This window comes from Schistocerca nitens, chromosome 7, assembly GCF_023898315.1.
Source record: "Schistocerca nitens isolate TAMUIC-IGC-003100 chromosome 7, iqSchNite1.1, whole genome shotgun sequence".
NCBI classification, from domain to species: domain Eukaryota; kingdom Metazoa; phylum Arthropoda; class Insecta; order Orthoptera; family Acrididae; genus Schistocerca; species Schistocerca nitens.
This window is the reverse complement of record NC_064620.1, coordinates 636162476-636183536: the sequence shown is the minus strand read 5'-3', so window position 1 is coordinate 636183536 and position 21061 is coordinate 636162476. Positions and strand designations below refer to the sequence as shown.

Genomic DNA, 21061 nt, shown 5'->3' with positions numbered 1-21061 from the left:
AACATAGAAAAGATGTACAACAACATACTTTGTTGTTTTTGTCAGAACAACGTTTTTTGTAGAATAACACCATTTTATTTAATACACTGAAGCCGGATATCAATGTAGGAAAGAAGGGCAATTTGTATGTTTAATTATTCAGATGTGCACTTTTTTAAAATAGGTCCCTTAATCTAGTTTGTTAATGTTTGTGAATTGAATGAATGGCTGGTCATCTGCTGACCACACATAGTGAAGGTAGATTCTATAATCATGTTTGAGACGGATCTCTGGTCACCTTTGGCCAAACCAAAGAGAGGAAGATACCAGAGCACCAGAGTGCCTGGAATGTGGCTGACCAATATGGTGGCAAGGTCCTCCCCCACTTCTGTGGAAGTATGGGGTGACCGGTTGACCAGTCATGTTTCGGCACTCTGTCACTGGTTCCTGAGGCATGAAGACGTACTCTATATGTTCTCCAGAAAAACAAATTTAAATGAAAATGGTATGCATGTGGAATATTTAGATGAACTAATAATTTCTCTTTTCATAAACTTTTGGTGGGAGATTGATGTAAATTATTCGGAAAAAGATAGGTAGGTAAAAATTCATGGGGAACGTAGGATTCTTCAGAAGTGACAAAGAAACCACGTGTTGTAATGGTAAGACGAAATACTAGCGTCTGGTTGTATTAAGATGAAATACTTGCGTGTGTAAATCTAAGTTGAAAATAATTAAGATTTCAGTGTGCAGAACTTGAATTAGAGACAAGCACTTCCACATCGTGAGTACAGTGCGAGTCTCAACCTATGAGACAATGAAACAAATTAGAAGTGCTTGTTCTAGCATTCAGTTGAGGATCCGTGTGATAGATAAATAAAATACCAAAACTTCCATTATGATATATATTTGTGTGATACTCAGATATTCTGAGAGTGAATTAAGGTGAGTCAGCCATGTACCCGGCAACACCATGTGGGTTGCATTGCAAAGAGAAATGTGCATAAATCCTCCAGAGTGTGTGGTAGGAAAATTATTAAGTGGGTCAGTAACATGTGAATCTGGGATGACTTTTGTTTGATGTGGGAAAGCAGAATGAGTAGATAACCAAACGTTTTGTTTTTGAAATATGTTTTATACTGCCGGTGTGATTTGTTATTTGTATTTAATCTGTGTGACTGGCATGAGCCAGTAGCAAATTTAGTGGGTCAAGCACGATTTTTCCTAGTACGGCACGAAAGGCAGTAAATTTCTTTATGTTGCTAATGAATGAGGTTAAGACCGCGTGGGAGAGAATGAAGTAGCGAAAGATTCCTTACCAATCTAGAAAGTGCATAATAGCAATAGACAGAAATATTGTGAGACCATAGAATAGTAAAATGCTTATGTTATGTCATGCCCATTTGGTGGAGAATCACTTGTTTAACTATTGTGTTTAAGTGTAATGTAAGGAATGTTTCAACATTAGCATGAAAGAATGTACTGTAATAAAAGAGGAGAAATATGAGACAAATAGTGGTCTTGATTACTCCGTTGTGGGTAGCCATTTTTTTTAGGTATTTTACCATAACCTGCATTTTTTTGCTGGGATGTCCAAGCTTTTAATAAAATATATACTACAGGAAGGAAATGTGGTGGAGTGAGTCCATCAGAAATGTGCACTAGCTATTAGTCAGATGCGTTATCCAATCCGTTGCATTAAGAAGTAAGGACGCGAATAAATTATAGCTTAACTTATAGGCACTAGGGCCCATATTTCAATCATAGCTGCAGTGGGCATAATAAATCATGAAAATATATCTGATGTACGAATAATAATTGCACTCGTCTGGCAGGCCACTCACCTAGTAGGCTACATTCCATATGACTGATAGGTTGGAAACTTAGGCGATGTAACATTATAGCCCGTTTTAAGTGCAGAAAGTTGAGGCCTTAGGAGTGCGTGTGTTTATGTTCTCTCTTACCAATACCTTCTAGGTACCGATCCTAGACTCTAGAACAATACTTTAGAGTTGATAGCTTGGTTGATTTACGTAAAAATGCTTCTAACTCCAGCCATCTGGATCTCCATCACCCATAAAAATCAGTCGTTTATTGTTCTTCTTAACCGTCTGCTATTACATGACGACACACTGAAATCTGTTACTATACATCGATAAGGAGTGCTGAGTCCTCGACATGGGCGCATCTCGAGAAATCTCATGCACTTGGATCGATGAGGAATCAGAAAGCTCCATTCATTCACGAGACGTGGAATGTAGCAGTCTCCTTCTGGACGGTTGCAGATTAATTCGGTAACGGTGCTACATGGCGGTTTGGTCAATGACAGTGTGAGAAGGGTCTTTCACTCTCTAATTTTACCCTAAGCGAGAATGCTCTGTGACTCCCATACGCATAGAGAAAGTTCGTAAATTAATCACTATGCTCGAGGTGTTAGAAATACGTGGAGCGCTGTCTCCTATAATTTGACAATTTATGTATTCGAGAATTAGCACTGAATGAATGTACTGCACAGTCATTATCCACGTTCGCAATGATACTCGCAAAATGGAGAATGTTTGGTTTAGCTATGATACTGAAATTGGGGAAACATGCTGTCACACCCAGAATGAGATTTTCACTCTGCAGCGGAGTGTGCGCTGATATGAAACTTCCTGGCAGATTAAAACTGTGTGCCCGACCGAGACTCGAACTCGGGAGCTTTGCCTTTCGCGGGCAAGTGCTCTACCATCTGAGCTACCGAAGCACGACTCACACCCGGCCCTCACAGCTTTACTTCTGCCAGTATCTCGTCTCCTACCTTCCAAACTTTACAGCAGCTATCCTGCGAACCATGCAGAACTAGCACTCCTGAAAGAAAGGATACTGCGGAGACATGGCTTAGCCACTTCTGTAAAGTTTGCAAGGTAGGAGACAAGGTACTGGCAGAAGTAAAGCTGTGAGTACCGGGCGTGAGTCGTGCTTCGGTAGCTCAGTTGGTAGAGCACTTGCCCGCGAAAGGCAAAGGTCCCGAGTTCGGGTCTCGGTCGGGCACACAGTTTTAATCTGCCAGGAAGTTTCATATCAGCGCACACTCCGCTGCAGAGTGAAAATCTCATTCTGGAAACATCCCCCAGGCTGTGGCTAAGCCATGTCTCCGCAATATCCTTTCTTTCAGGAGTGCTACTTCAGCATGTTTCGCAGGATAGCTTCTGTAAAGTTTGGAAGGTAGGAGACGAGATACTGGCAGAAGTAAAGCTGTGAGGGCCGGGCGTGAGTCGTGCTTCGGTAGCTCAGATGGTAGAGCACTTGTCCGCGAAAGGCAAAGGTCCCGAGTTCGAGTCTCGGTCGGGCACACAGTTTTAATCTGCCAGGAAGTTTCATATCAGCGCACACTCCGCTGCAGAGTGAAAATCTCATTCTGGAAACATCCCCCAGGCTGTGGCTAAGCCATGTCTCCGCAGTATCCTTTCTTTCAGGAGTGCTAGTTCTGCATGGTTCGCAGGAGAGCTTCTGTAAAGTTTGGAAGGTAGGAGACGAGATGCTGGCAGAAGTAAAGCTGTGAGGGCCGGGCGTGAGTCGTGCTTCGGTAGCTCAGATGGTAGAGCACTTGCCCGCGAAAGGCAAAGGTCCCGAGTTCGAGTCTCGGTCGGGCACACAGTTTTAATCTGCCAGGAAGTTTCATATCAGCGCACACTCCGCTGCAGAGTGAAAATCTCATTCTGGAAACATCCCCCAGGCTGTGGCTAAGCCATGTCTCCGCAGTAGCCTTTCTTTCAGGAGTGCTACTTCTGCATGGTTCGCAGGAGAGCTTCTGTAAAGTTTGGAAGGTAGGAGACGAGATACTGGCAGAAGTAAAGCTGTGAGGGTCAGGCGTGAGTCGTGCTTCGGTAGCTCAGATGGTAGAGCACTTGCCCGCGAAAGGCAAAGGTCCCGAGTTCTAGTCTCGGTCGCGCATACAGTTTTAATCTGCCAGGAAGTTTCATATCAGCGCACACTCCGCTGCAGAGTGAAAATCTCATTCTGGAAAAATCGCCCAGGCTGTGGCTAAGCCATGTCTCCGCAGTATCCTTTCTTTCAGGAGTGCTACTTCAGCATGTTTCGCAGGATAGCTTCTGTAAAGTTTGGAAGGTAGGAGACGAGATATTGGCAGAAGTAAAGTTGTGAGGGCCGGGCGTGAGTCGTGCTTCGGTAGCTCAGTGGTAGAGCACTTGCCCGCGAAAGGCAAAGGTCCCGAGTTCGAGTCTCGGTCGGGCACACTTTTAATCTGCCAGGAAGTTTCACATCAGCGCACACTCCGCTGCAGAGTGAAAATCTCATTCTGGAAACATCCCCCAGGCTGTGGCTAAGCCATGTCTCCGCAATATCCTTTCTTTCAGGAGTGGTACTTCAGCATGGTTCACAGGAGAGCTTCTGTAAAGTTTGGAAGGTAGGAGACGAGATACTGGCAGAAGTAAAGCTGTGAGGGCCGGGTGTGAGTCGTGCTTCGGTAGCTCAGATGGTAGAGCACTTGCCCGCGAAAGGCAAAGGTCCCGAGTTCGAGTCTCGGTCGGGCACACAGTTTTAATCTGCCAGGAAGTTTCATATCAGCGGACACTCCGCTGCAGAGTGAAAATCTCATTCTGGAAACATCCCCCAGGCTGTGGCTAAGCCATGTCTCCGCAATATCCTTTCTTTCAGGAGTGCTACTTCAGCATGGTTCACAGGAGAGCTTCTGTAAAGTTTGGAAGGTAGGAGACGAGATACTGGCAGAAGTAAAGTTGTGAGGACCGGGCGTGAGTCGTGCTTCGGTAGGTCAGATGGTAGAGCACTTGCCCGCGAAAGGCAAACGTCCCGAGTTCGAGTCTCGGTCGGGCACACAGTTTTAATCTGCCAGGAAGTTTCATGCTGTCACATCATTGGCATGTGTTGAAGTTACTGTAAAATTGCTAAAATTGTTCGCACTATCAACTGTGATGCCTATTATTACAGTAGATCGTCGGTGTCTTTCCCATCCCATCCGTGCACTGGCGCGCTGTTGGTTACCACATAATGATTGACTGACAGCGCTTGTCTGAGTTGGCTCTGAGCACTATGTGACTTAACTTCTGAGGTCATCAGTCGCCTAGAACTTAGAACTAATTAAACCTAACTAATCTAAGGACATCACACACATCCATGCTCGAGGCAGGATTCGAACCTGCGACCGCAGCGGTCGCTCGGCTCCAGACTGTAGCGCCTAGAACCGCACGGCCTTGTCTGAGTTGGAGAATAAGTTTTGTGGATGGGTGACGCTTTCTGAGGGTTGGTAGCAGTGAAACATTGCTTGCGTACATGACTGCAATATGCGGAATCAGTGCGATTCCGTCAGTATGAAAGACGAGTCTAAATGTAGAGCTCGTGAATCACCTTCGGACTGTAGTTTGGAGACTTTCCACAACGCGAGCAAACTCTTTCAGTTTCCTTATGTTGTAACTTTTATTTAAAAACAGCCGATGTATGGCGTGTTACTGTATCCACCGTAAGAGCATTATTTACATCATGCAACTTCTAGTTTCCTGCGAAAGGCCATGGATCACAACTTCTTAATGTCAGTTTAGAACCTGGCACAGGATTCAAAGACGTGGCAGATAAAGGTAATGTTCGGTCTTGTACAAAGCGTGTTAGAAAACATTGTTTCAAACAGGACCGGATGGAGCGTCTTTTGCGACTTAGTATAGTCTATGGGGTACGATCATCCGTCTACAGTATAGGTGACCAAACTTCAAAGTGGCCTCTGGAGTGGCTGTATATTTAATAGGATCGTTCCGCACGGGCAGCAGTAGCAGCCGCAGTTTGAGGTGAAGGACGAGGTGTACCGTTAGGAATACTTGCAGGACTGCACGCTGCGCTACTCTCGGGAAGCATTGTGAAATCTCCCTCTCCGCCCTGGAGCCGCACCGCAGCTTCGCGTCATCGCGCGAGCAATGGTGCCTGGTGAGTTCTATATAGCATAAAGTTAGTGGAACTTCTGTAGTTATTAGTATTTCTCTGTTTGGGGATAGACAATAACGTTTATAGCATGTTGCGGTGATAGATTTGAATGGGCGCGTATCTGTACTACTTGTATGTAGTTTTGGGATGCACCACAATGCGCGCATTTCGATCGAATGCTCAAAACATGCTCCTGTCGCACTAACTCAGGTCGCTTTGTTTCTACACGGGTTACAGAAGGTGGTAGGTATGGTTTTCTTCGACTTCTGCTCAGTTCCGACTTAAAATGGAACGATCACATGAGCGAAGCTGTAGAAATGGGCGCAGCTGCAAGATGCGTAGGAACTGGCTAAAACCAAGTTGCAATTTTACTGTAGTAGACAGGTTCGAGGAAGGTGACTCGTTGCGAGACATGACAGTGCCAGAAATATGATTCACTTGTGTATGTGATCCGATTCATGTATGTGCTTGAATGGAAAAACCTGTTTCCAAATCCCAGACATCATTTCTAGCGGATAGCGTAACACTAGAGATCTGAGAAGCTGGTGTGCATTTTCTTATAACCTCACTCGGCACATCGTCTACTACTATTCAATCAGTCATCGCCTATAGCTCAGTGGACGTATCGCAGAACCTCTGATATGGTACTGAGACAGAATGCGCTACAAGTACTATAGAATTATCTAGCTGAGGCGGTGTGAGGGAGTCGCAAATACCGCTTTACATACAACATTCCTTAGCTGAATCACTTTCAAAATGCAGTAATTTTATTACGATGTTGCATCATGGTCAACGTGTTGTTCTGATAATACACATTCCTACGATCACTGTCACGATATTTGTCCGGAAAAAACCACCTCATTCAGAGGTAATTTTGTACTTCGATTCATAAAGCGTGTATAGCTTTTAACATGGATACTTGTTTGCACCTGAAGAACCAAGATAGCTTGTGACAGTAACATACAGTACTTGTTGCAATCGGTTTCCTTTTTTAACATCTGGCCGATTACGTCTCTCTTTCTAAGGCACAGGGGTTGCACTAGCAAGAAAAACCTAAGAGACATTTCCAGCCATCGTTTATTTTGGGTCAGTATTGTTTCACATAGTGTGGAATCATTTATTGGTCAAGTATTATACTTGGTAGTAGTGGCGGGTGGTTGATACGTTCGCATTAGGCTTACTATCTATGTGTTTGTGTTCCGACATGTGTAAAGGAAAGGACTATGTCCAGTCATAAAGAAGGTAAAGATATTTCCATTTCCAGAGCCACAGCCATCAGCAGGGTATATTTCCAATACATCGCTCATTGTCCAATGCCATTCAAATGAGACCACAATAATAACATTTGTCAGTTTAGTGATAAAACATATGCGTGACCGGTTTTCTAGAATTATTCCGTGTATGCATGGCCCACAGTGGTAATGATTCATGTTTCCTGTTAACGGCAGAAGGCATCCGAATGCAGAGGTCTGTTGGAGTGTAGGAATGTATCTAACTTTGCCGTCATCTAGACAACTGAATAGTGAACTAATACTATGTGTTGGGCAGCATTTGTGGTCAAGTGGAGATCTGGGAAGGTTGTGTATGGAGGTGCGTTTGCACAGGAGCGTTATTGACTCCCATGTAAATTGTTTGGTTGTCTGCTTCTGCACAATTCGCGCCTTTATTTAGTTGAGAGAAGATCGAGTGTGGTGTGTGCATCTAGCATGTGGAAGACACGTTTGCCTGTTCATTAGACATGGGAAACACCTTAGTTGGCTTGTAAATTATAGGGATGAATTGGAATCTGCTACATCTCCGACTTCGGCATTCGAGAGTGGAAATTCAGTTTCCTCTATTTGTTTGTAGTTACTCAGTTGTTTACAGCATGCTGCACCTCGCTAAAGTTTGGGTGGGAGTGGTTGAGAAATAATTTCCAGTCTATATCTAGGGAATTATGTTGTGCTAGCGATCGGTAGGATGCTGCCTAGTGCTTGATATAGAGAAGTGCCGCGAAATTGGTATAATATTATGGCGAACCATGCGAAAATACGTGTGTTCTTATAATCCTCGAGTCTGGAGATGTGCATAGAAGAGTGAGTGGGCAACGAAGCAGGTTCAGAGCAGAAACAGTAACGCGTTTGTGCCGAGGGTGACGATCCCGAATTTGTAGAACAGTTCTGAGTGCGACTTCTGTCTGCTGAGGGTGCTCTGATGTAAAAGGGATTATGTTGTATGGCGCAGGATATGAATTGTATGTTTATTAGATCGGCACAGTACACGGTGATATATTGCTGGGATGGAGATAGGTTTCACACTCTAATGCTCAGGCTCTTGTCCTCAATGTGAGAGCAGTGTAATTGAGTAAGAGTCTTTCCGTACTTGACGATATGTATGGCACTTTGCGAGGTGTAGTTGGCGGTGCAATATGGTGATTAGTGTAAAATATTTTATAGCCACTGAATGTGACGTCTGTAGAAAGAAAGGAAAGGCTGACGGTGCTTCCCTAGGGCTGAGATGCATCGTGACATATAGCTGGGGTGAGTGTAGGCATACCATAATTTTTTTGGGTGCTGTACATATATAAAAGATAAGTGCACTGTTTGTGTAAAATGTGTATATATTATATTGTTAAGTTGCTGTTGCTTATGTTGTAGCATAACTAGAGAAGGTGAGTGTGTGTCCTGTAATGAGGGATGTATAGAAATAGATAACTGCGAGGGTATGAGAGAGATTTTTTACGTGGAAAATTATGCACGCTATAGATATGAATATTCATTCCTGAACTACAACCGTCAAGCGCAGAAATTAGGTGTACATCGATCTGTGTCAGACTGTTGTGGCAATCATAATGATATTTAATTGTAGTTAGATTGTTAAATATGTTCGTGGCTTTCGATAGTGTTGTGAATCTAGTATGTATGTATTTGATGATCAGTAAGCGAGTTTTGTGGGTTTAACTGTGAGTGCAATTTAGCGATCTGTGGAAAATAATTTTAGTGCTGAAAGTCTCCTCTGAAGAAAACTATGGTGAACTGTGCTCCCACTGGAACCGTACTGCAGGTATAGTGTGATCGCAACAGCAACGCTAAAAAACACACGAGCACATGGTCCGGACTGGGGGTTGTGTGTCACTGCTTTATGATTGCGGGCAGCTGTGCGTGACTTTGCAGCTGACAGTCGCGTCACTTCACTGCTAGCCTCCAGTGCGGTGCAGTGAAGAGGGGGCTACGGGTGGTGCTTGCACGTGCCTGTCGGATTATTTTGCGATCAGGTCTGTAGGCCGTGCTATGTGTTATCTGGACAGTTTACGAGTTGATTTCGTGTTCTCCGCAGCCACTGCCAGGACTCCGTGTCTTATCTTATTACGAGCTCGCGTCAAAGACTGTGCGCTCGTGCTTCCACTGCCATGTAATTTGAAAGAGTTGCAAGGAGGGACAGTTAATGTGTTCGCTTATATCGAACTGACACGTCGGAACACGTACCGCAAGATTCTGACTTCCGTATTGACATTTGCCGCGTCACAAACTATGCCAGTAATGACCACGAGTAGTCTGAGTTAAAAATTTTTAGAGGTGGTCTGTGCACTGATACGTGTCGTTTTTCTGTTTAGCTTGGTGTTTTCGATAGTCGTCTTACTAAACCCTGGAGGTACTTGTGAATAATCCTGTACATTACATGTGCTTAGCCTTAGTTTTTTCAGTCAGTTACCTTAGACTTACGTGCAAACTTTGCTAAGCCTGTGCAATGTGGGGAGGTGTGTTTGTTTAGTCTTTTTGTATTTCAAAACTGCGTCACCGTGAAAACTACATTTCTTCGATTGTCTTCATTTTCCTGACCGACACCTGAGAAATAAATAAATGTCGTGTGACTAGGGCCTCCCGTCGGGTAGACCGTTCGCCAGGTGCAAGTCTTTCGACTTGACGACACTTGGGCGACTTGCGCGTCGATGGGGATGAAATAATGATGATTAGGACAACTCAACAACCAGTTCAAATGGTTCAACTGGCTCTAAGCACTAAGGGGCTTAACATCTGAGGTCATCAGTCCCCTAGAACTTAGAACTACTGAAACCTAACTAACGTAAGGACAACACATACATCCGTGCCCGAGGCAGGATTCGAACCTGCGACCGTAGCAGGAGCGCGGTTCCAGACTGAAGCGCCTAGAACCGCTCGTCCACATCGGCCGGAGCTCAATACCCAGTCCCTGAGAGGAGAAAATCTCCGACCCAGCCGGGAATCGAACTCGGGCCCTTAGGATTGACATTACGTCGCGCTGACTACTCAGCTACCGTTGGCGGTCACCGACACCTAATAGAGGATACGGACGAAGCTAGTTACTATGATTTAAGCACATATAATTCGACAAACACTTCCTGGTATGAAAGACTAAAAGTAAAACAGATTTCGGTTTGTACTTTACACATAGCTTCCTTTATTCTTCAGAATATCTACTTCTTTAATAGAAAACAAATGATAAAATTTCAGCTTCGACACTATTTTTTTCGAACTATAAATGTCAGCATCTAAAAAATGTTTTCTTATCGTTGTTTTTGTTTCTTCGCGGAAAAGTAATGCTAAGTGGACTGTAGCCGTGTGGGACACGTCGTGCTGACGTGCAAATGCGGGGACGGTGTCAGGCGACAGTCGTACCCGGCGGACCGCTGGCGCACGAGGGCTGAGGGGGTGAGCAGCTGAGGAGGTGAGGGGTCGCAGCACGGACCCCGGTGCAGCACGCACTTCAAACATAAACAACGGGCCATGCTTATTGGCCACCCCCCTTCCTCCCTCCCTTCTTCCCGCCCTCTCTCTCTGACACACACACAAACAGTATAAATGACACTCTTTCATGCAATTAGTGTGCGTAATTACAATAACACGATACGACACTTATGACTTCTCCTTCGAAATAACCACTAGAGAGTGAATCCTTTAAATTGTTATATTCGCATTTCACAATGAAAAAGAATTGTTTTTATTATTTTTAAATTGTCAGATGATTATTACTATATAAAAATTAAGTAACTAATTATTACAGATTTTAAATTATTTCTTTTCATTAATCACATTTGCAACGCATGATGGTTCATGCTGAAGAAATAATACTCCTTCGGCAAGTAGATGATACCTCCAGTTTTTTATGCTTTATATCTCCCATAATGCTGCCCATTGTTGGTCTTTGGCGGGTTAGTCTAGTCAAAGAATACAGATCACATGCGACAAATGCCAAAGAAAGGTAAACTTTTTTTCAGTTAATACTCTATGCGTGGGCCATAGCTTCTTAGCACAGACAAACCGTCCAGAACTGTTGAGTCTACCGTTACATCTACGTACACCCATACTGAGCAAACAACTGTGAAGTGCATGGCAAAGGTACTTCCCATTGTACCAGATAGTAGGTCTCCTTCCGAAACCCTTCACGTGTGGAGGGACTGAAGAATTATTGTGTAAAGGTCTCCGTGTGTGGTGCAGTCTGTCTGGTCACTCTGGGAGCAGTATGCAGGGGGTTGTACTTTATTCCTACATTCCCCACGTAATAGCAGTTCGCCGGCCTCGGTGGCCGAGCGGTTCTAGGCGCTACAGTCTTGAACCGCGCGACCGCTACCGTCGCAGGTTCGAATCCTGCCTCGGGCGTGGAAGTGTGTGATGTCCTTAGGTTAGTTAGGTTTAAGTAGTTGTAAGTTGTAGGGGACTGATGACCTTAGAAGTTAAGTCCCACGGTGCTCAGAGCCATTTGAACCATTTAATAGCAGTTGTTGGCACTACAATGGTGTCCAGAACTTAAGGACGAGAGTCACGTTTGCATAATGTGTCGCCGCTAAGTAACGCAGCTCCGCGAAACTTGGATCGTACATAGAAAGTACTGCTACGGTGTAGTACAGTGCAGTACAGCAGACAGGGTAACCGAAAGAAATGCGCAATGAAACGAGCAGGAAGGGGACCTGTATTCAAAGACAGTTCGTACACTGAGGTCAAGGCGAGTTGTGATGATTGGCTGAACATTACGGAAGGTGGGACACGGTTCTCTCCAGAGTGTCACCTCCGCGGGAAGCGCTGCACGCCCTGCGACGGGCTGCCCACGCTGACCGCGAGCCCGGCGAGCAGCCGCTGCGCCGGCGCCGCTCACAGCTGCTGCACGCTCCAACACGTGCTCGATGCGAGCGAGCTCAGCATTCGTCGAATACCTCTTCGTTCTGAGAACTCTTACTCCTGCGCTGTTCAGTGAGATCTCGTACTGTCATCTGAAGAAAGCCACACGGGGAAGGAGTAGAGTCTCGCAATGACAGTGAACAGCGAGTGTACCGTGTTCAGAGTCTCGGAGGTCAGAACGGCCGTGCAACATTATGCTCCTCACACCGTAACACCTCGACCACCGAAACGATTACGTTTGACAGTGCTCCCCGGTGCATCACATAGCCTCATATGGCGAGAGGTGCGAACACAAAATTCAAATGGCTCCGAGCACTATGGGACTTAACATCTGAGGTCATCAGTCCCCTAGACTTAGAACTACTTAAACCTAACTAACCTAAGGACATCACGTACAACCATGCCCGAGGCAGGATTCGAACCTGCAACCGTTGCAGCAGCGCGGTTCCCGACTGAAGTGCCTAGAACTGCTCGGCCACAACGGCCGGCGGTGCGAACACACAATGCACTCAGGTACATTCACAGAGCTACGCTAGTCGGCAGTGACACATTACGCAATAGTTGCTTCCCTCCTTAACTTGTACACGCCAGGTTTTGAGGCATATTTCGTGTCTGTCTTCGAGCAGCTGCCAGTTTGTGTCCTTCAGCATTTGAATGGCTCTCTCTCTTTGATCAAAAAAATCTGTAAACAGTATTAGCTGTTATTTGTATTTAGTACGGGCAACGAACAATATTCGAGGACGATATGACTGCTTTGTAGAGTGATTGCTTTTCCCCAGTATCCTGCCACCTGCCTTACCTAAGGCTGAGCCTACGTGATCGCCTGAGGTTGCCCCCACCTCATTCCGTAACTCCATCTGAGAGAAAGTCGTGTGTCCTCCCACTACGAAATTGTCATTCCAATCGAGAATTTCACTCGATTAAGTCGAGCCATTGTCAATGAGCTTCAGTGTGGTTCTGATGGAAATCGAGAAATATTGCATAAAAGCGCGACGATTCTTATAAGCTGCGTCGACTGATTGTGGTGCTGATGGCCGGCGCGTGTGCCCGCAGGTGTCGGGGTCCAAGATCTGGCAGATGGAGCGGTCGTGCATGTGCTGCCAGGAGAGCGGCGAGCGCGAGGCCAGCGTCTCGCTCTTCTGCCCCAAGGCCAAGCCCGGCGAGCGCAAGTTCCGCAAGGTACGTAGCCCGGCTGCCCGCCGACCCGACGCAGCACAGCACCGGCCCGACGCGGTGGGCAGCCGGTAGGGCGGCGGCGCTGCTAACAGGCGGCAGCAGATTTCTCAAGTCCTGCAAGGTTCGAGCGCCACCAGCGACGTCTCTTGTGCCACTGAAGCTGATTGTGCAACGCTGGCCCAGTCCGGTGCAGAGGGAGGGAGGAAACTTCCACGTCCAAAATGTCTGGAATCTCCAGGCAGAAAGCGAACCTATGATAATGGTGATGACGACAATGATGGTGATGATGATGATGATCATGATGATCATGATGGTGCTGAGGACGAGGTGGAATAGGAGGAGGACATTATTTTCCAAGTTCTGCAAGGTAGATACCACTTGTCTCATCCCTCGTGCTGGGGTCAATTGCGAGCACACGACACGAACTCGATCCCAGTGTGGGGGAAGGCCATCTTGCACATCCAGTAGAACTGTAATCCTCCTGGGTAAAGGGAAGGGGAGCAGTTTACGTGTTTTGCAGGTGGTACATTAAAAGTTTTGGCTGGTTTCGTTGTCTAGGGGCTGGGATACACAGTTGCCGAATTACGTGCCGAATACTGCTGAGTCTACAGTATACAGTATGAATACACACATGAATCGAATGGTCAACAATTGCGAATTTTGAATGTAACATAGAAATTTATAAATGAAAGATTGCGACTAAATAAAGTCTGCGGGTACTATTTTAACGACTTTAAATTATGAGTACGATAGCAGAAGTACCTTTAAGAATGCCATTTGTTACTGTAAAGCTCTTATTGCTGTCGATGGTCCAGCAATTAAATAAAATATAAATTGAATAACAAGTAAACAATAGATTCCTACTTCACGTAATTAGTTATGAGCAACAACATAGATCGTGAGATAATCACTTCTAAACGCATACTACGTCTTCACTGCAGAAGCCACGGAACTCTCACAAGTGCACAAGTCGTCACTGCGAAATATTTCTATCCCCCGCGACCACGTGCAGAACTGCTCCACTCTCCAAGTATCTGCTGAGACCAGCCGTCACGCCTTCCTGTCCAGCGCTCTCTCGTGCCCTGCGCCACCCGATGCTCCTCCCCCGCCTCCATACAGTCTCTCCGTTGACGAGCGCTGGGAGTGGCTAGAGCGCTCCCCCCACGTCTCCAAGTCAACGCACACTCACATACATATTGAAACACATACGAAATACTGGATTTACTTTTAAATAACTCAAAATTAAATAAATATTCCTACGGCTGCACAATAAACACGCTCTAACACACATGATTAAATACATAAACAAATCAAATAAACATATATCAAAGGAACAGAAACAAAAGAAGGCCAGTAGCCTAATGTCTCTGTGCTTCCTAAAACACAGTAAAAATTTGACCAATTTCTTCATGAATAGTATACATCGGATATAAACAAAGACATAGACGAATAAATATAAGCATCCTGCTACCGTTTCTTCGTGTCCTGGCACGATCGATAGTAATCGGCCACTTTGACCTCCAATAACTCATGTACTATTCAAGTTACATAGGCATGTAATTCACACCAATTTAGGTTTACACTAATAGCTCTCTAAAGACATGTCGATCGACAAAATCGGATGAACCGTTTAGATTTTGGAAATTTGTTGCTCGGTGTTACTTGTATAATTTACAGTCAGATACTAAACTTTAAACTAATAAAGATATTGAAAATCTGATTACACCATCAGAATCGTCGTGCAAATGATGGTAATGTACACGTTTCTTTTTAAGGTACCATGATTCCTCTGGCTATTATTAATTTTTATATGAACTGTGAAATATCTGCCATTATGATTTCACAAAGTCCGCCATCTTTGGCACTCCCGGCATACAAATCTCCTTCATCAGCACAACGCCCATTCCTCGACACAGTGTCAACACGGAATCCCCAGCCACGCGGTCGGCCTGGACCACAAGCTGGGGCTGCCCTCTTCCTGCAGCTCACAGTTCGGCTCCAGGCGGTTGCTGGCAAGCGGCGGCTTGCCGAGCGACCTGTGCGACCACGCCAACTCCGAACTCAGAATATTTTCAGGGCGCCACTACTCGCCCGTCACCGCACAACCTGTTCCCATGTACCCTTTGTGAAAACTCGTGACACTTCTGTTTGGAAATCAGACGTGGAAACATCAGACACCGTGGAAAACCTGAGTAGGACCTGCAACTATGCTCGGATACCTTATTGGTTAAGTTGGCTGTCTGCAATAAGCAGAGAATCTTGGTTCTGTAGAACACTGGTTTTGTACAGTTTTTCAGTTTCACTACATAGTGGGTCTTCATTTTAGTTTGTCTCCGGAATATTTGTCCTTTAATGTTTTGCGGTATTTCATGTCATATTCAAATTGGTATGAGCAAGAAACACCAATTTCTGTCTTTTGCCTTGTATTTTAATTAATTCTGTTTTGTCGAGCAAAAAATACACACATAGTAATCAATACCTTGCTAAACTATAGCTACTGATACTTTTATTCCCATATTATCGAAATATTGATTCAGTTTTAGGTACTGGCAGTAATACCCAATATTGCATTTGTATCGATTATTTTTTCAGAATGTTATTTCACATTTTGGTATTCATTCACTATGTATACTTTTCTTCCAGTGTTATCCACACACAATACGTAAGACAGCAGTGATAGCTTTTATTAATATCAAAAAGATTCGTCAGTTTAAGGTGTTTGACACCAAATACTATATTAGTGCTAATGTTTTCCTTATATGAGTGAGACACCAGTGTGTTGCTATCAATCAGAATTATTGTGTCCGCAGCTCGTGGTTTTGCGGTAGCGTTCTCACTTCCCGCGCATGCGGTCCCGGATTCGATTCCCGGCGGGGTTAGGGATTTTCTCTGCCTCGTGATGACTGGATGTTGTGTGTTCTTCATCATCATTTCATCATCATTGACTCGCAAGTCCCCGCATGGGGCCTCCCGGCCAACAATGCCATACGATCATTTCAGAATTATTGTATTATTTTTTCTGATATCACTTAGGTGTCGTACAAGTTGACATGATGAAGTCAGTATCAAATAGCCTACCGTATCGGTATCAACACCTTTGTTCCATTATTACCAAGATTACTGATACAATTTTTGGTCTCACACAATTGTGTCAGTATCGTAATCTTTTTTCACACTCTCTAGATGTTGTCCAATTCTAGCTCTAGATGTCGATACCATCAAGGTATCTACACCTTGATAATACCTTTCTCCTGTGCCTCTGGGACAGAAATATTTAATCTTCCAATCTGTCAGTTCTTAGCCGTACAGCCGACTAGAAGGCGACTCGGTGGCAAGAGGGTCAGCACAGCAGCACGACTCGTGTCTGAGAATAAATGGAAGTAAATGCCGATCCAGTAAATTCACAGTGATTAGAACTCACCTGTTGAACCGCCAAGAAGATAAGACAGAGTATGGACGTGAAACGACTAATGTCCTTTAACTGCAGCTGAGAAAGCTCGTCCCGGCTGGTCGCGTCCTCTGCCAGCCACCCTCCCGCGGCCTTCTTGGCCACTCCGTCGGCCCCTGCACGCTGCGCGTCTGCTGAGCTGTCCGATGCTCCGTCCTGTGACAGCGCAGTTTGTTGCGCTGTGGAATAAAGTTCACCCACCTGTCGGTGGATTCCTGACTCTATGTGTCAGCTGTAAGAAAAAATAGTTGCACTATACGTGCCGACAGGGAGCAAAAATGATTTCAAGTTTCACGTCTGACTAACTACCAAAAGAGTAAGTCATTGAACGAGAAGACCGATACATTACTACTGCGATGTTCAAACATACGCTGTCGAGCCCTACCTACATACAGTTTGCCATACGACTTCCGCTCGTCCAACACTTTCAGTCTCTAGCAATCAGTTTAAGGTTTTCACCCTAACTTGACACTGAACAGACACACGGATTTCTATGGTTAGAACGCTCGTACAATGTCTGGCAATGTTCATTTAGAACTATGAGTTTTCGTTTAAAATTGCACAATACGCCACACGGAATTTTAATTATTCGAAATAATGTCACATCTCGAATTTGACGAATCGTCATTTGTGGTTTTATTAATCTCCTAAAATCTTACAATTACTCATAATTAGGACATTTTTGCACAGTTGAGGGCAACATATCCGATCACAAGAGCTCAGCACTTATCCTTCAGACTCCAGATCTCTGACCCAATCACAAGCCTAGTGTGCGCAAAGATGATTCACTCCCGATTGGCTGAATCCCAAGGTTTAATCAACACTGTTCCACGATCTCTCTCTCGAACCGATCACGTTCCCAAAACACTATAGACACAGTTATTAAATAATATGTTTCAGATAAACAAATGAAAGTAAATTAGTTCCATCTTTAAATGCCTGAACTACTGAAGTACATTTCATAATTTAAAACTACCGCCGGCCGGTGTGGCCATGCGGTTCTAGGCGCGTCAGCCTGGAACCGCGTGACCGCTACGGTCGCAGGTTCGAATCCTGCATCGGGCATGGATGTGTGTGATGTCATTAGGTTAGTTAGGTTTAAGTAGTTCTAAGTTCTAGGGGCTGATGACCACAGATGTTACTTCCCATAGTGCTCAGAGCCATTTGAACCATTTTTTAAAACTACCGTAAATTCACTTCTTATAATTCACCATTTCCGCAATGCATGTGACCTTCAGATGCAACACAGATCCACATTCTCAAGCTCTTGTGTGCTGAGTTACTTACTCGTGCAGTCAGAAAGACTGACAGGCAACACACATTCCACATTTAGTCCTTCCCTCACTCAGACAATAAAAAAATGAAACTGTCATTCTTTAATATTAATCATAATTTCTGTAAATCTTAAAATTATTACGTAAAATAAATGGATCTACAGAAAACAATTCGAATGGCTAGACACATCGTAAAACTTCCTCATTGACTTTTACCGAATACAATGAGGGAAGGACGAACGCATCACCGAGAAGCAGTTGTGCAACATAGACGAAAGTTGCTGTGCACGTTGCTTCATACGCGAGATGACGTCAGTTCAAATTTCGTGCCGGTGGCACGAGAGTGGCGCTAGTAGAGCCACTGCGAGGATGCAAATCAGGCTTGTTTGAAATGCGCGCTGTAGCGGTCGCCGAGATTGAACGCGGTGAGTTGATGTTAGTCGAGTCACCTTCAGAGGTGACAAACAGGCCATTATCAGCACCTCGCTGAGTTTGAACGAGGCCGTGTAATAGGGCTACAGGGAGCCGGGTGTTGGTTGCGCCACAGTGCAGAGTGACTTGGCAGGAATGCAGGCAGTGAACACGACCGCCGGCAGCGGTGGCCACGGGAACGTAGGCTGCTGTCGTGAGGAGGCGCCGCCCTGGACGGCCACTCGTCGCTACCCAGGGGGAAGACCACCGTGTGCGGCGTCGCACTGCATCTGCAGCAGCAGCCGGCACCACACTGACACGACCAACTCTCACAAATCGGTTAACTCGAGGACAGCTCTGAGACACACGCCCTGTAGGGTGCACTCCACTGACGCCAAACCGCCGCCGTTTGCGACTTCAGGGGTGGGTCTGCCTTTATTTCCTGATAAAAGCAGCCGGCTCCGTCGGTCAGCAGGAGGCAGGTCGAGGGCCTGCAGCCAGCCTGCCTGTGTTGAGTCACGGCCTGGGCAGCAGGGGCGCTCTCCCTGTTATGCCACACACCACGGTTGCAAATTCGTTCTGCAGCCATTGGTGAACAGCATTCCGCGGGCTGTTATCCCACATAACGCTGTTGTACCCGACATGCTTTACAGCGTGTCGACGTGTTGCCAGGGCCCGTTCCATCGCCAGAAGTGTCTCCAGTTGAGCACAATGGGACATCATCGGGCGACAACTCCAACATCGTCCACAACGAGCATTAACCATTGCTGCACTGACAAACCGAGTGCAACAGACATACAATTCCCATCTCACAAACTGAGATCCGCCACCTGTACGACACAATGCATACACGTCTGCGTGCTTGCATTCAACATTCTGGCGTTTACACGGGTTGCTAATGTGACAGCATACACATTTGCAATGACTTACCTCAAACTTCCACTAACCTGTAATTTTACATCCTTAATCACTTAAATATTACCTAGACAAAAGCATTCCGAAAATTGCGTTACACTAATTATTTTTTGGTTTCGCGATTTTTTTTCTCATCAGTGTACATTCCAGCTCTGAATTCTGTGTTTAATGCTGTCCGTATGAGGCTGAAATTAACACCACAAACAACCCTATAACGTCCAAAACCAGTAGGCAATCATTCATTTCCTACTCCGTGATATTTTGGAGAGAAGAACTAAATTGTTCATCAATAATTTATCCGTACTGTCCGACCAAAATATGAATTGTCATCGATTTAATTTAGGACCACTTTCGGTTTGAAAATTGCAGCATTGAGGGCTTCTTCTTTTATACTGCTACCACAGATGCATCTCCAAATGATGATGGAAAACAGTATTCAGCGGGAAAACTTGAAGAATTACCATTCTAGCGGTTGTTTTCTACACGTAGTATTGTATCACTTCATTAATGTTTCTTTCCATTACGATCGAGGTAGCAGTACTATTTTAGACTTTAATGTTAATATCAAATATTGTATCTATTGAAATTTTTGTGAGACTGTTGACGTTTTGTGCAATTTCAGGTGTTGGTATCGGTATCAATATCTTTTTCCGTTTCATCAATGTGTCCTACAATTTTAGATAGTATTGATGTGTTTTCCAACGACATCAAGGAATCATTCGATTGAACATGTTTCTGTCAGTACAAAATATTGTATTGCATTGAAATCCTTGTTTCACTTTAATTAGCTATTAAGACGATATTGGTATCAATGTCTAACATAAATATCAGTATTTTCATGACATTACTGAAGTATTTTAAAATTCATGATCTTGATATTCACCCCAAATGTTGCACTGGTATCACTATTCTTTTACTGATATTATCGAGACTTTTAGATGTCGATATCAGATACCGCATCATTATTGAGGTATTTACACTACTGTGAGAGGTGATACGAATAACTGTTATCAGAACCTACCTTTTTTGCATTACTAAGGTATCGACACAATTTCAGATATTGACCCGATACCAAATATTATGTACCCATATCTTTGTTCCTACATCCGAGCTGTGGGTACAATTTTAGGCGTCGGTATTGGTAGCAAGACCCGTGTCAAACCTGGTGGCGGTGGCAACACTGTCCTCTCCTAGAGTCCCAGAGCCCCCCACCCCTCACGATGTAAGCTGCGACGACGGCGCCTGACGCCCGCCGTTTGTTGGCCCGCAGGTGTCGACGAAGGCGCCGCTGGAGTGCATGTGCCGGCCGTGCACCGGCGTCGAGGAGTCTGCCGTCATCCCGCAGGAGATGGCCGGCTACCCGGACGACGGACCGCTCGCCGCGCACTTCCGCAAGTCGCAGTAGGGCGCCACGCCGCACTCCGCCCTCTCTGTACCGCCGATTTTCCTAATAAACTGACTTGCACTCTCAACACCGACCGCTGCTCATTTACCCACTCCTGTCCGTGCGTCAGCAATGCAGGTGGAGCACCACAGTAGCGAGTTCCCAGACGCGCAGCTGTTGCCGCCTGCGCTGACTCGGTGTCAGGTGGAGCACGCCTCCAGTAAATAGCCGCGGTGCATCGGTCCATCTTCACAGTTCACAGTTCACACCCGCGGCTGATCTAGCAGCAGTCCCATCCTAGACACCGAGGTGCGCACAGGGTTTCGTACCTCGAACTGACGCTACCCCCTCGGACGGGCATCCGAGTTTTATTCTTCTGGACAGGCCGCAGGGGGCTCCAACCTGACGCTGG

At 45.4% G+C, this 21061-nt stretch overlaps 1 protein-coding gene across 1 annotated transcript in view; it reads left to right on the top strand.

Moving 5' to 3' along the window:
* LOC126195806 (bursicon-like) overlaps positions 1 to 20725 on the top strand; it is a 43564-nt gene extending 22839 nt beyond the window's left edge. The window contains exons 4-5 of the mRNA XM_049934442.1: positions 13095 to 13220; positions 20536 to 20725. Of these exons, the coding sequence (XP_049790399.1) occupies positions 13095 to 13220; positions 20536 to 20670 (261 nt within the window). The 3' untranslated portion in view covers positions 20671 to 20725. The remainder of the gene's footprint in view (positions 1 to 13094; positions 13221 to 20535) is intronic.
* Positions 20726 to 21061: the final 336 nt, after the last annotated feature.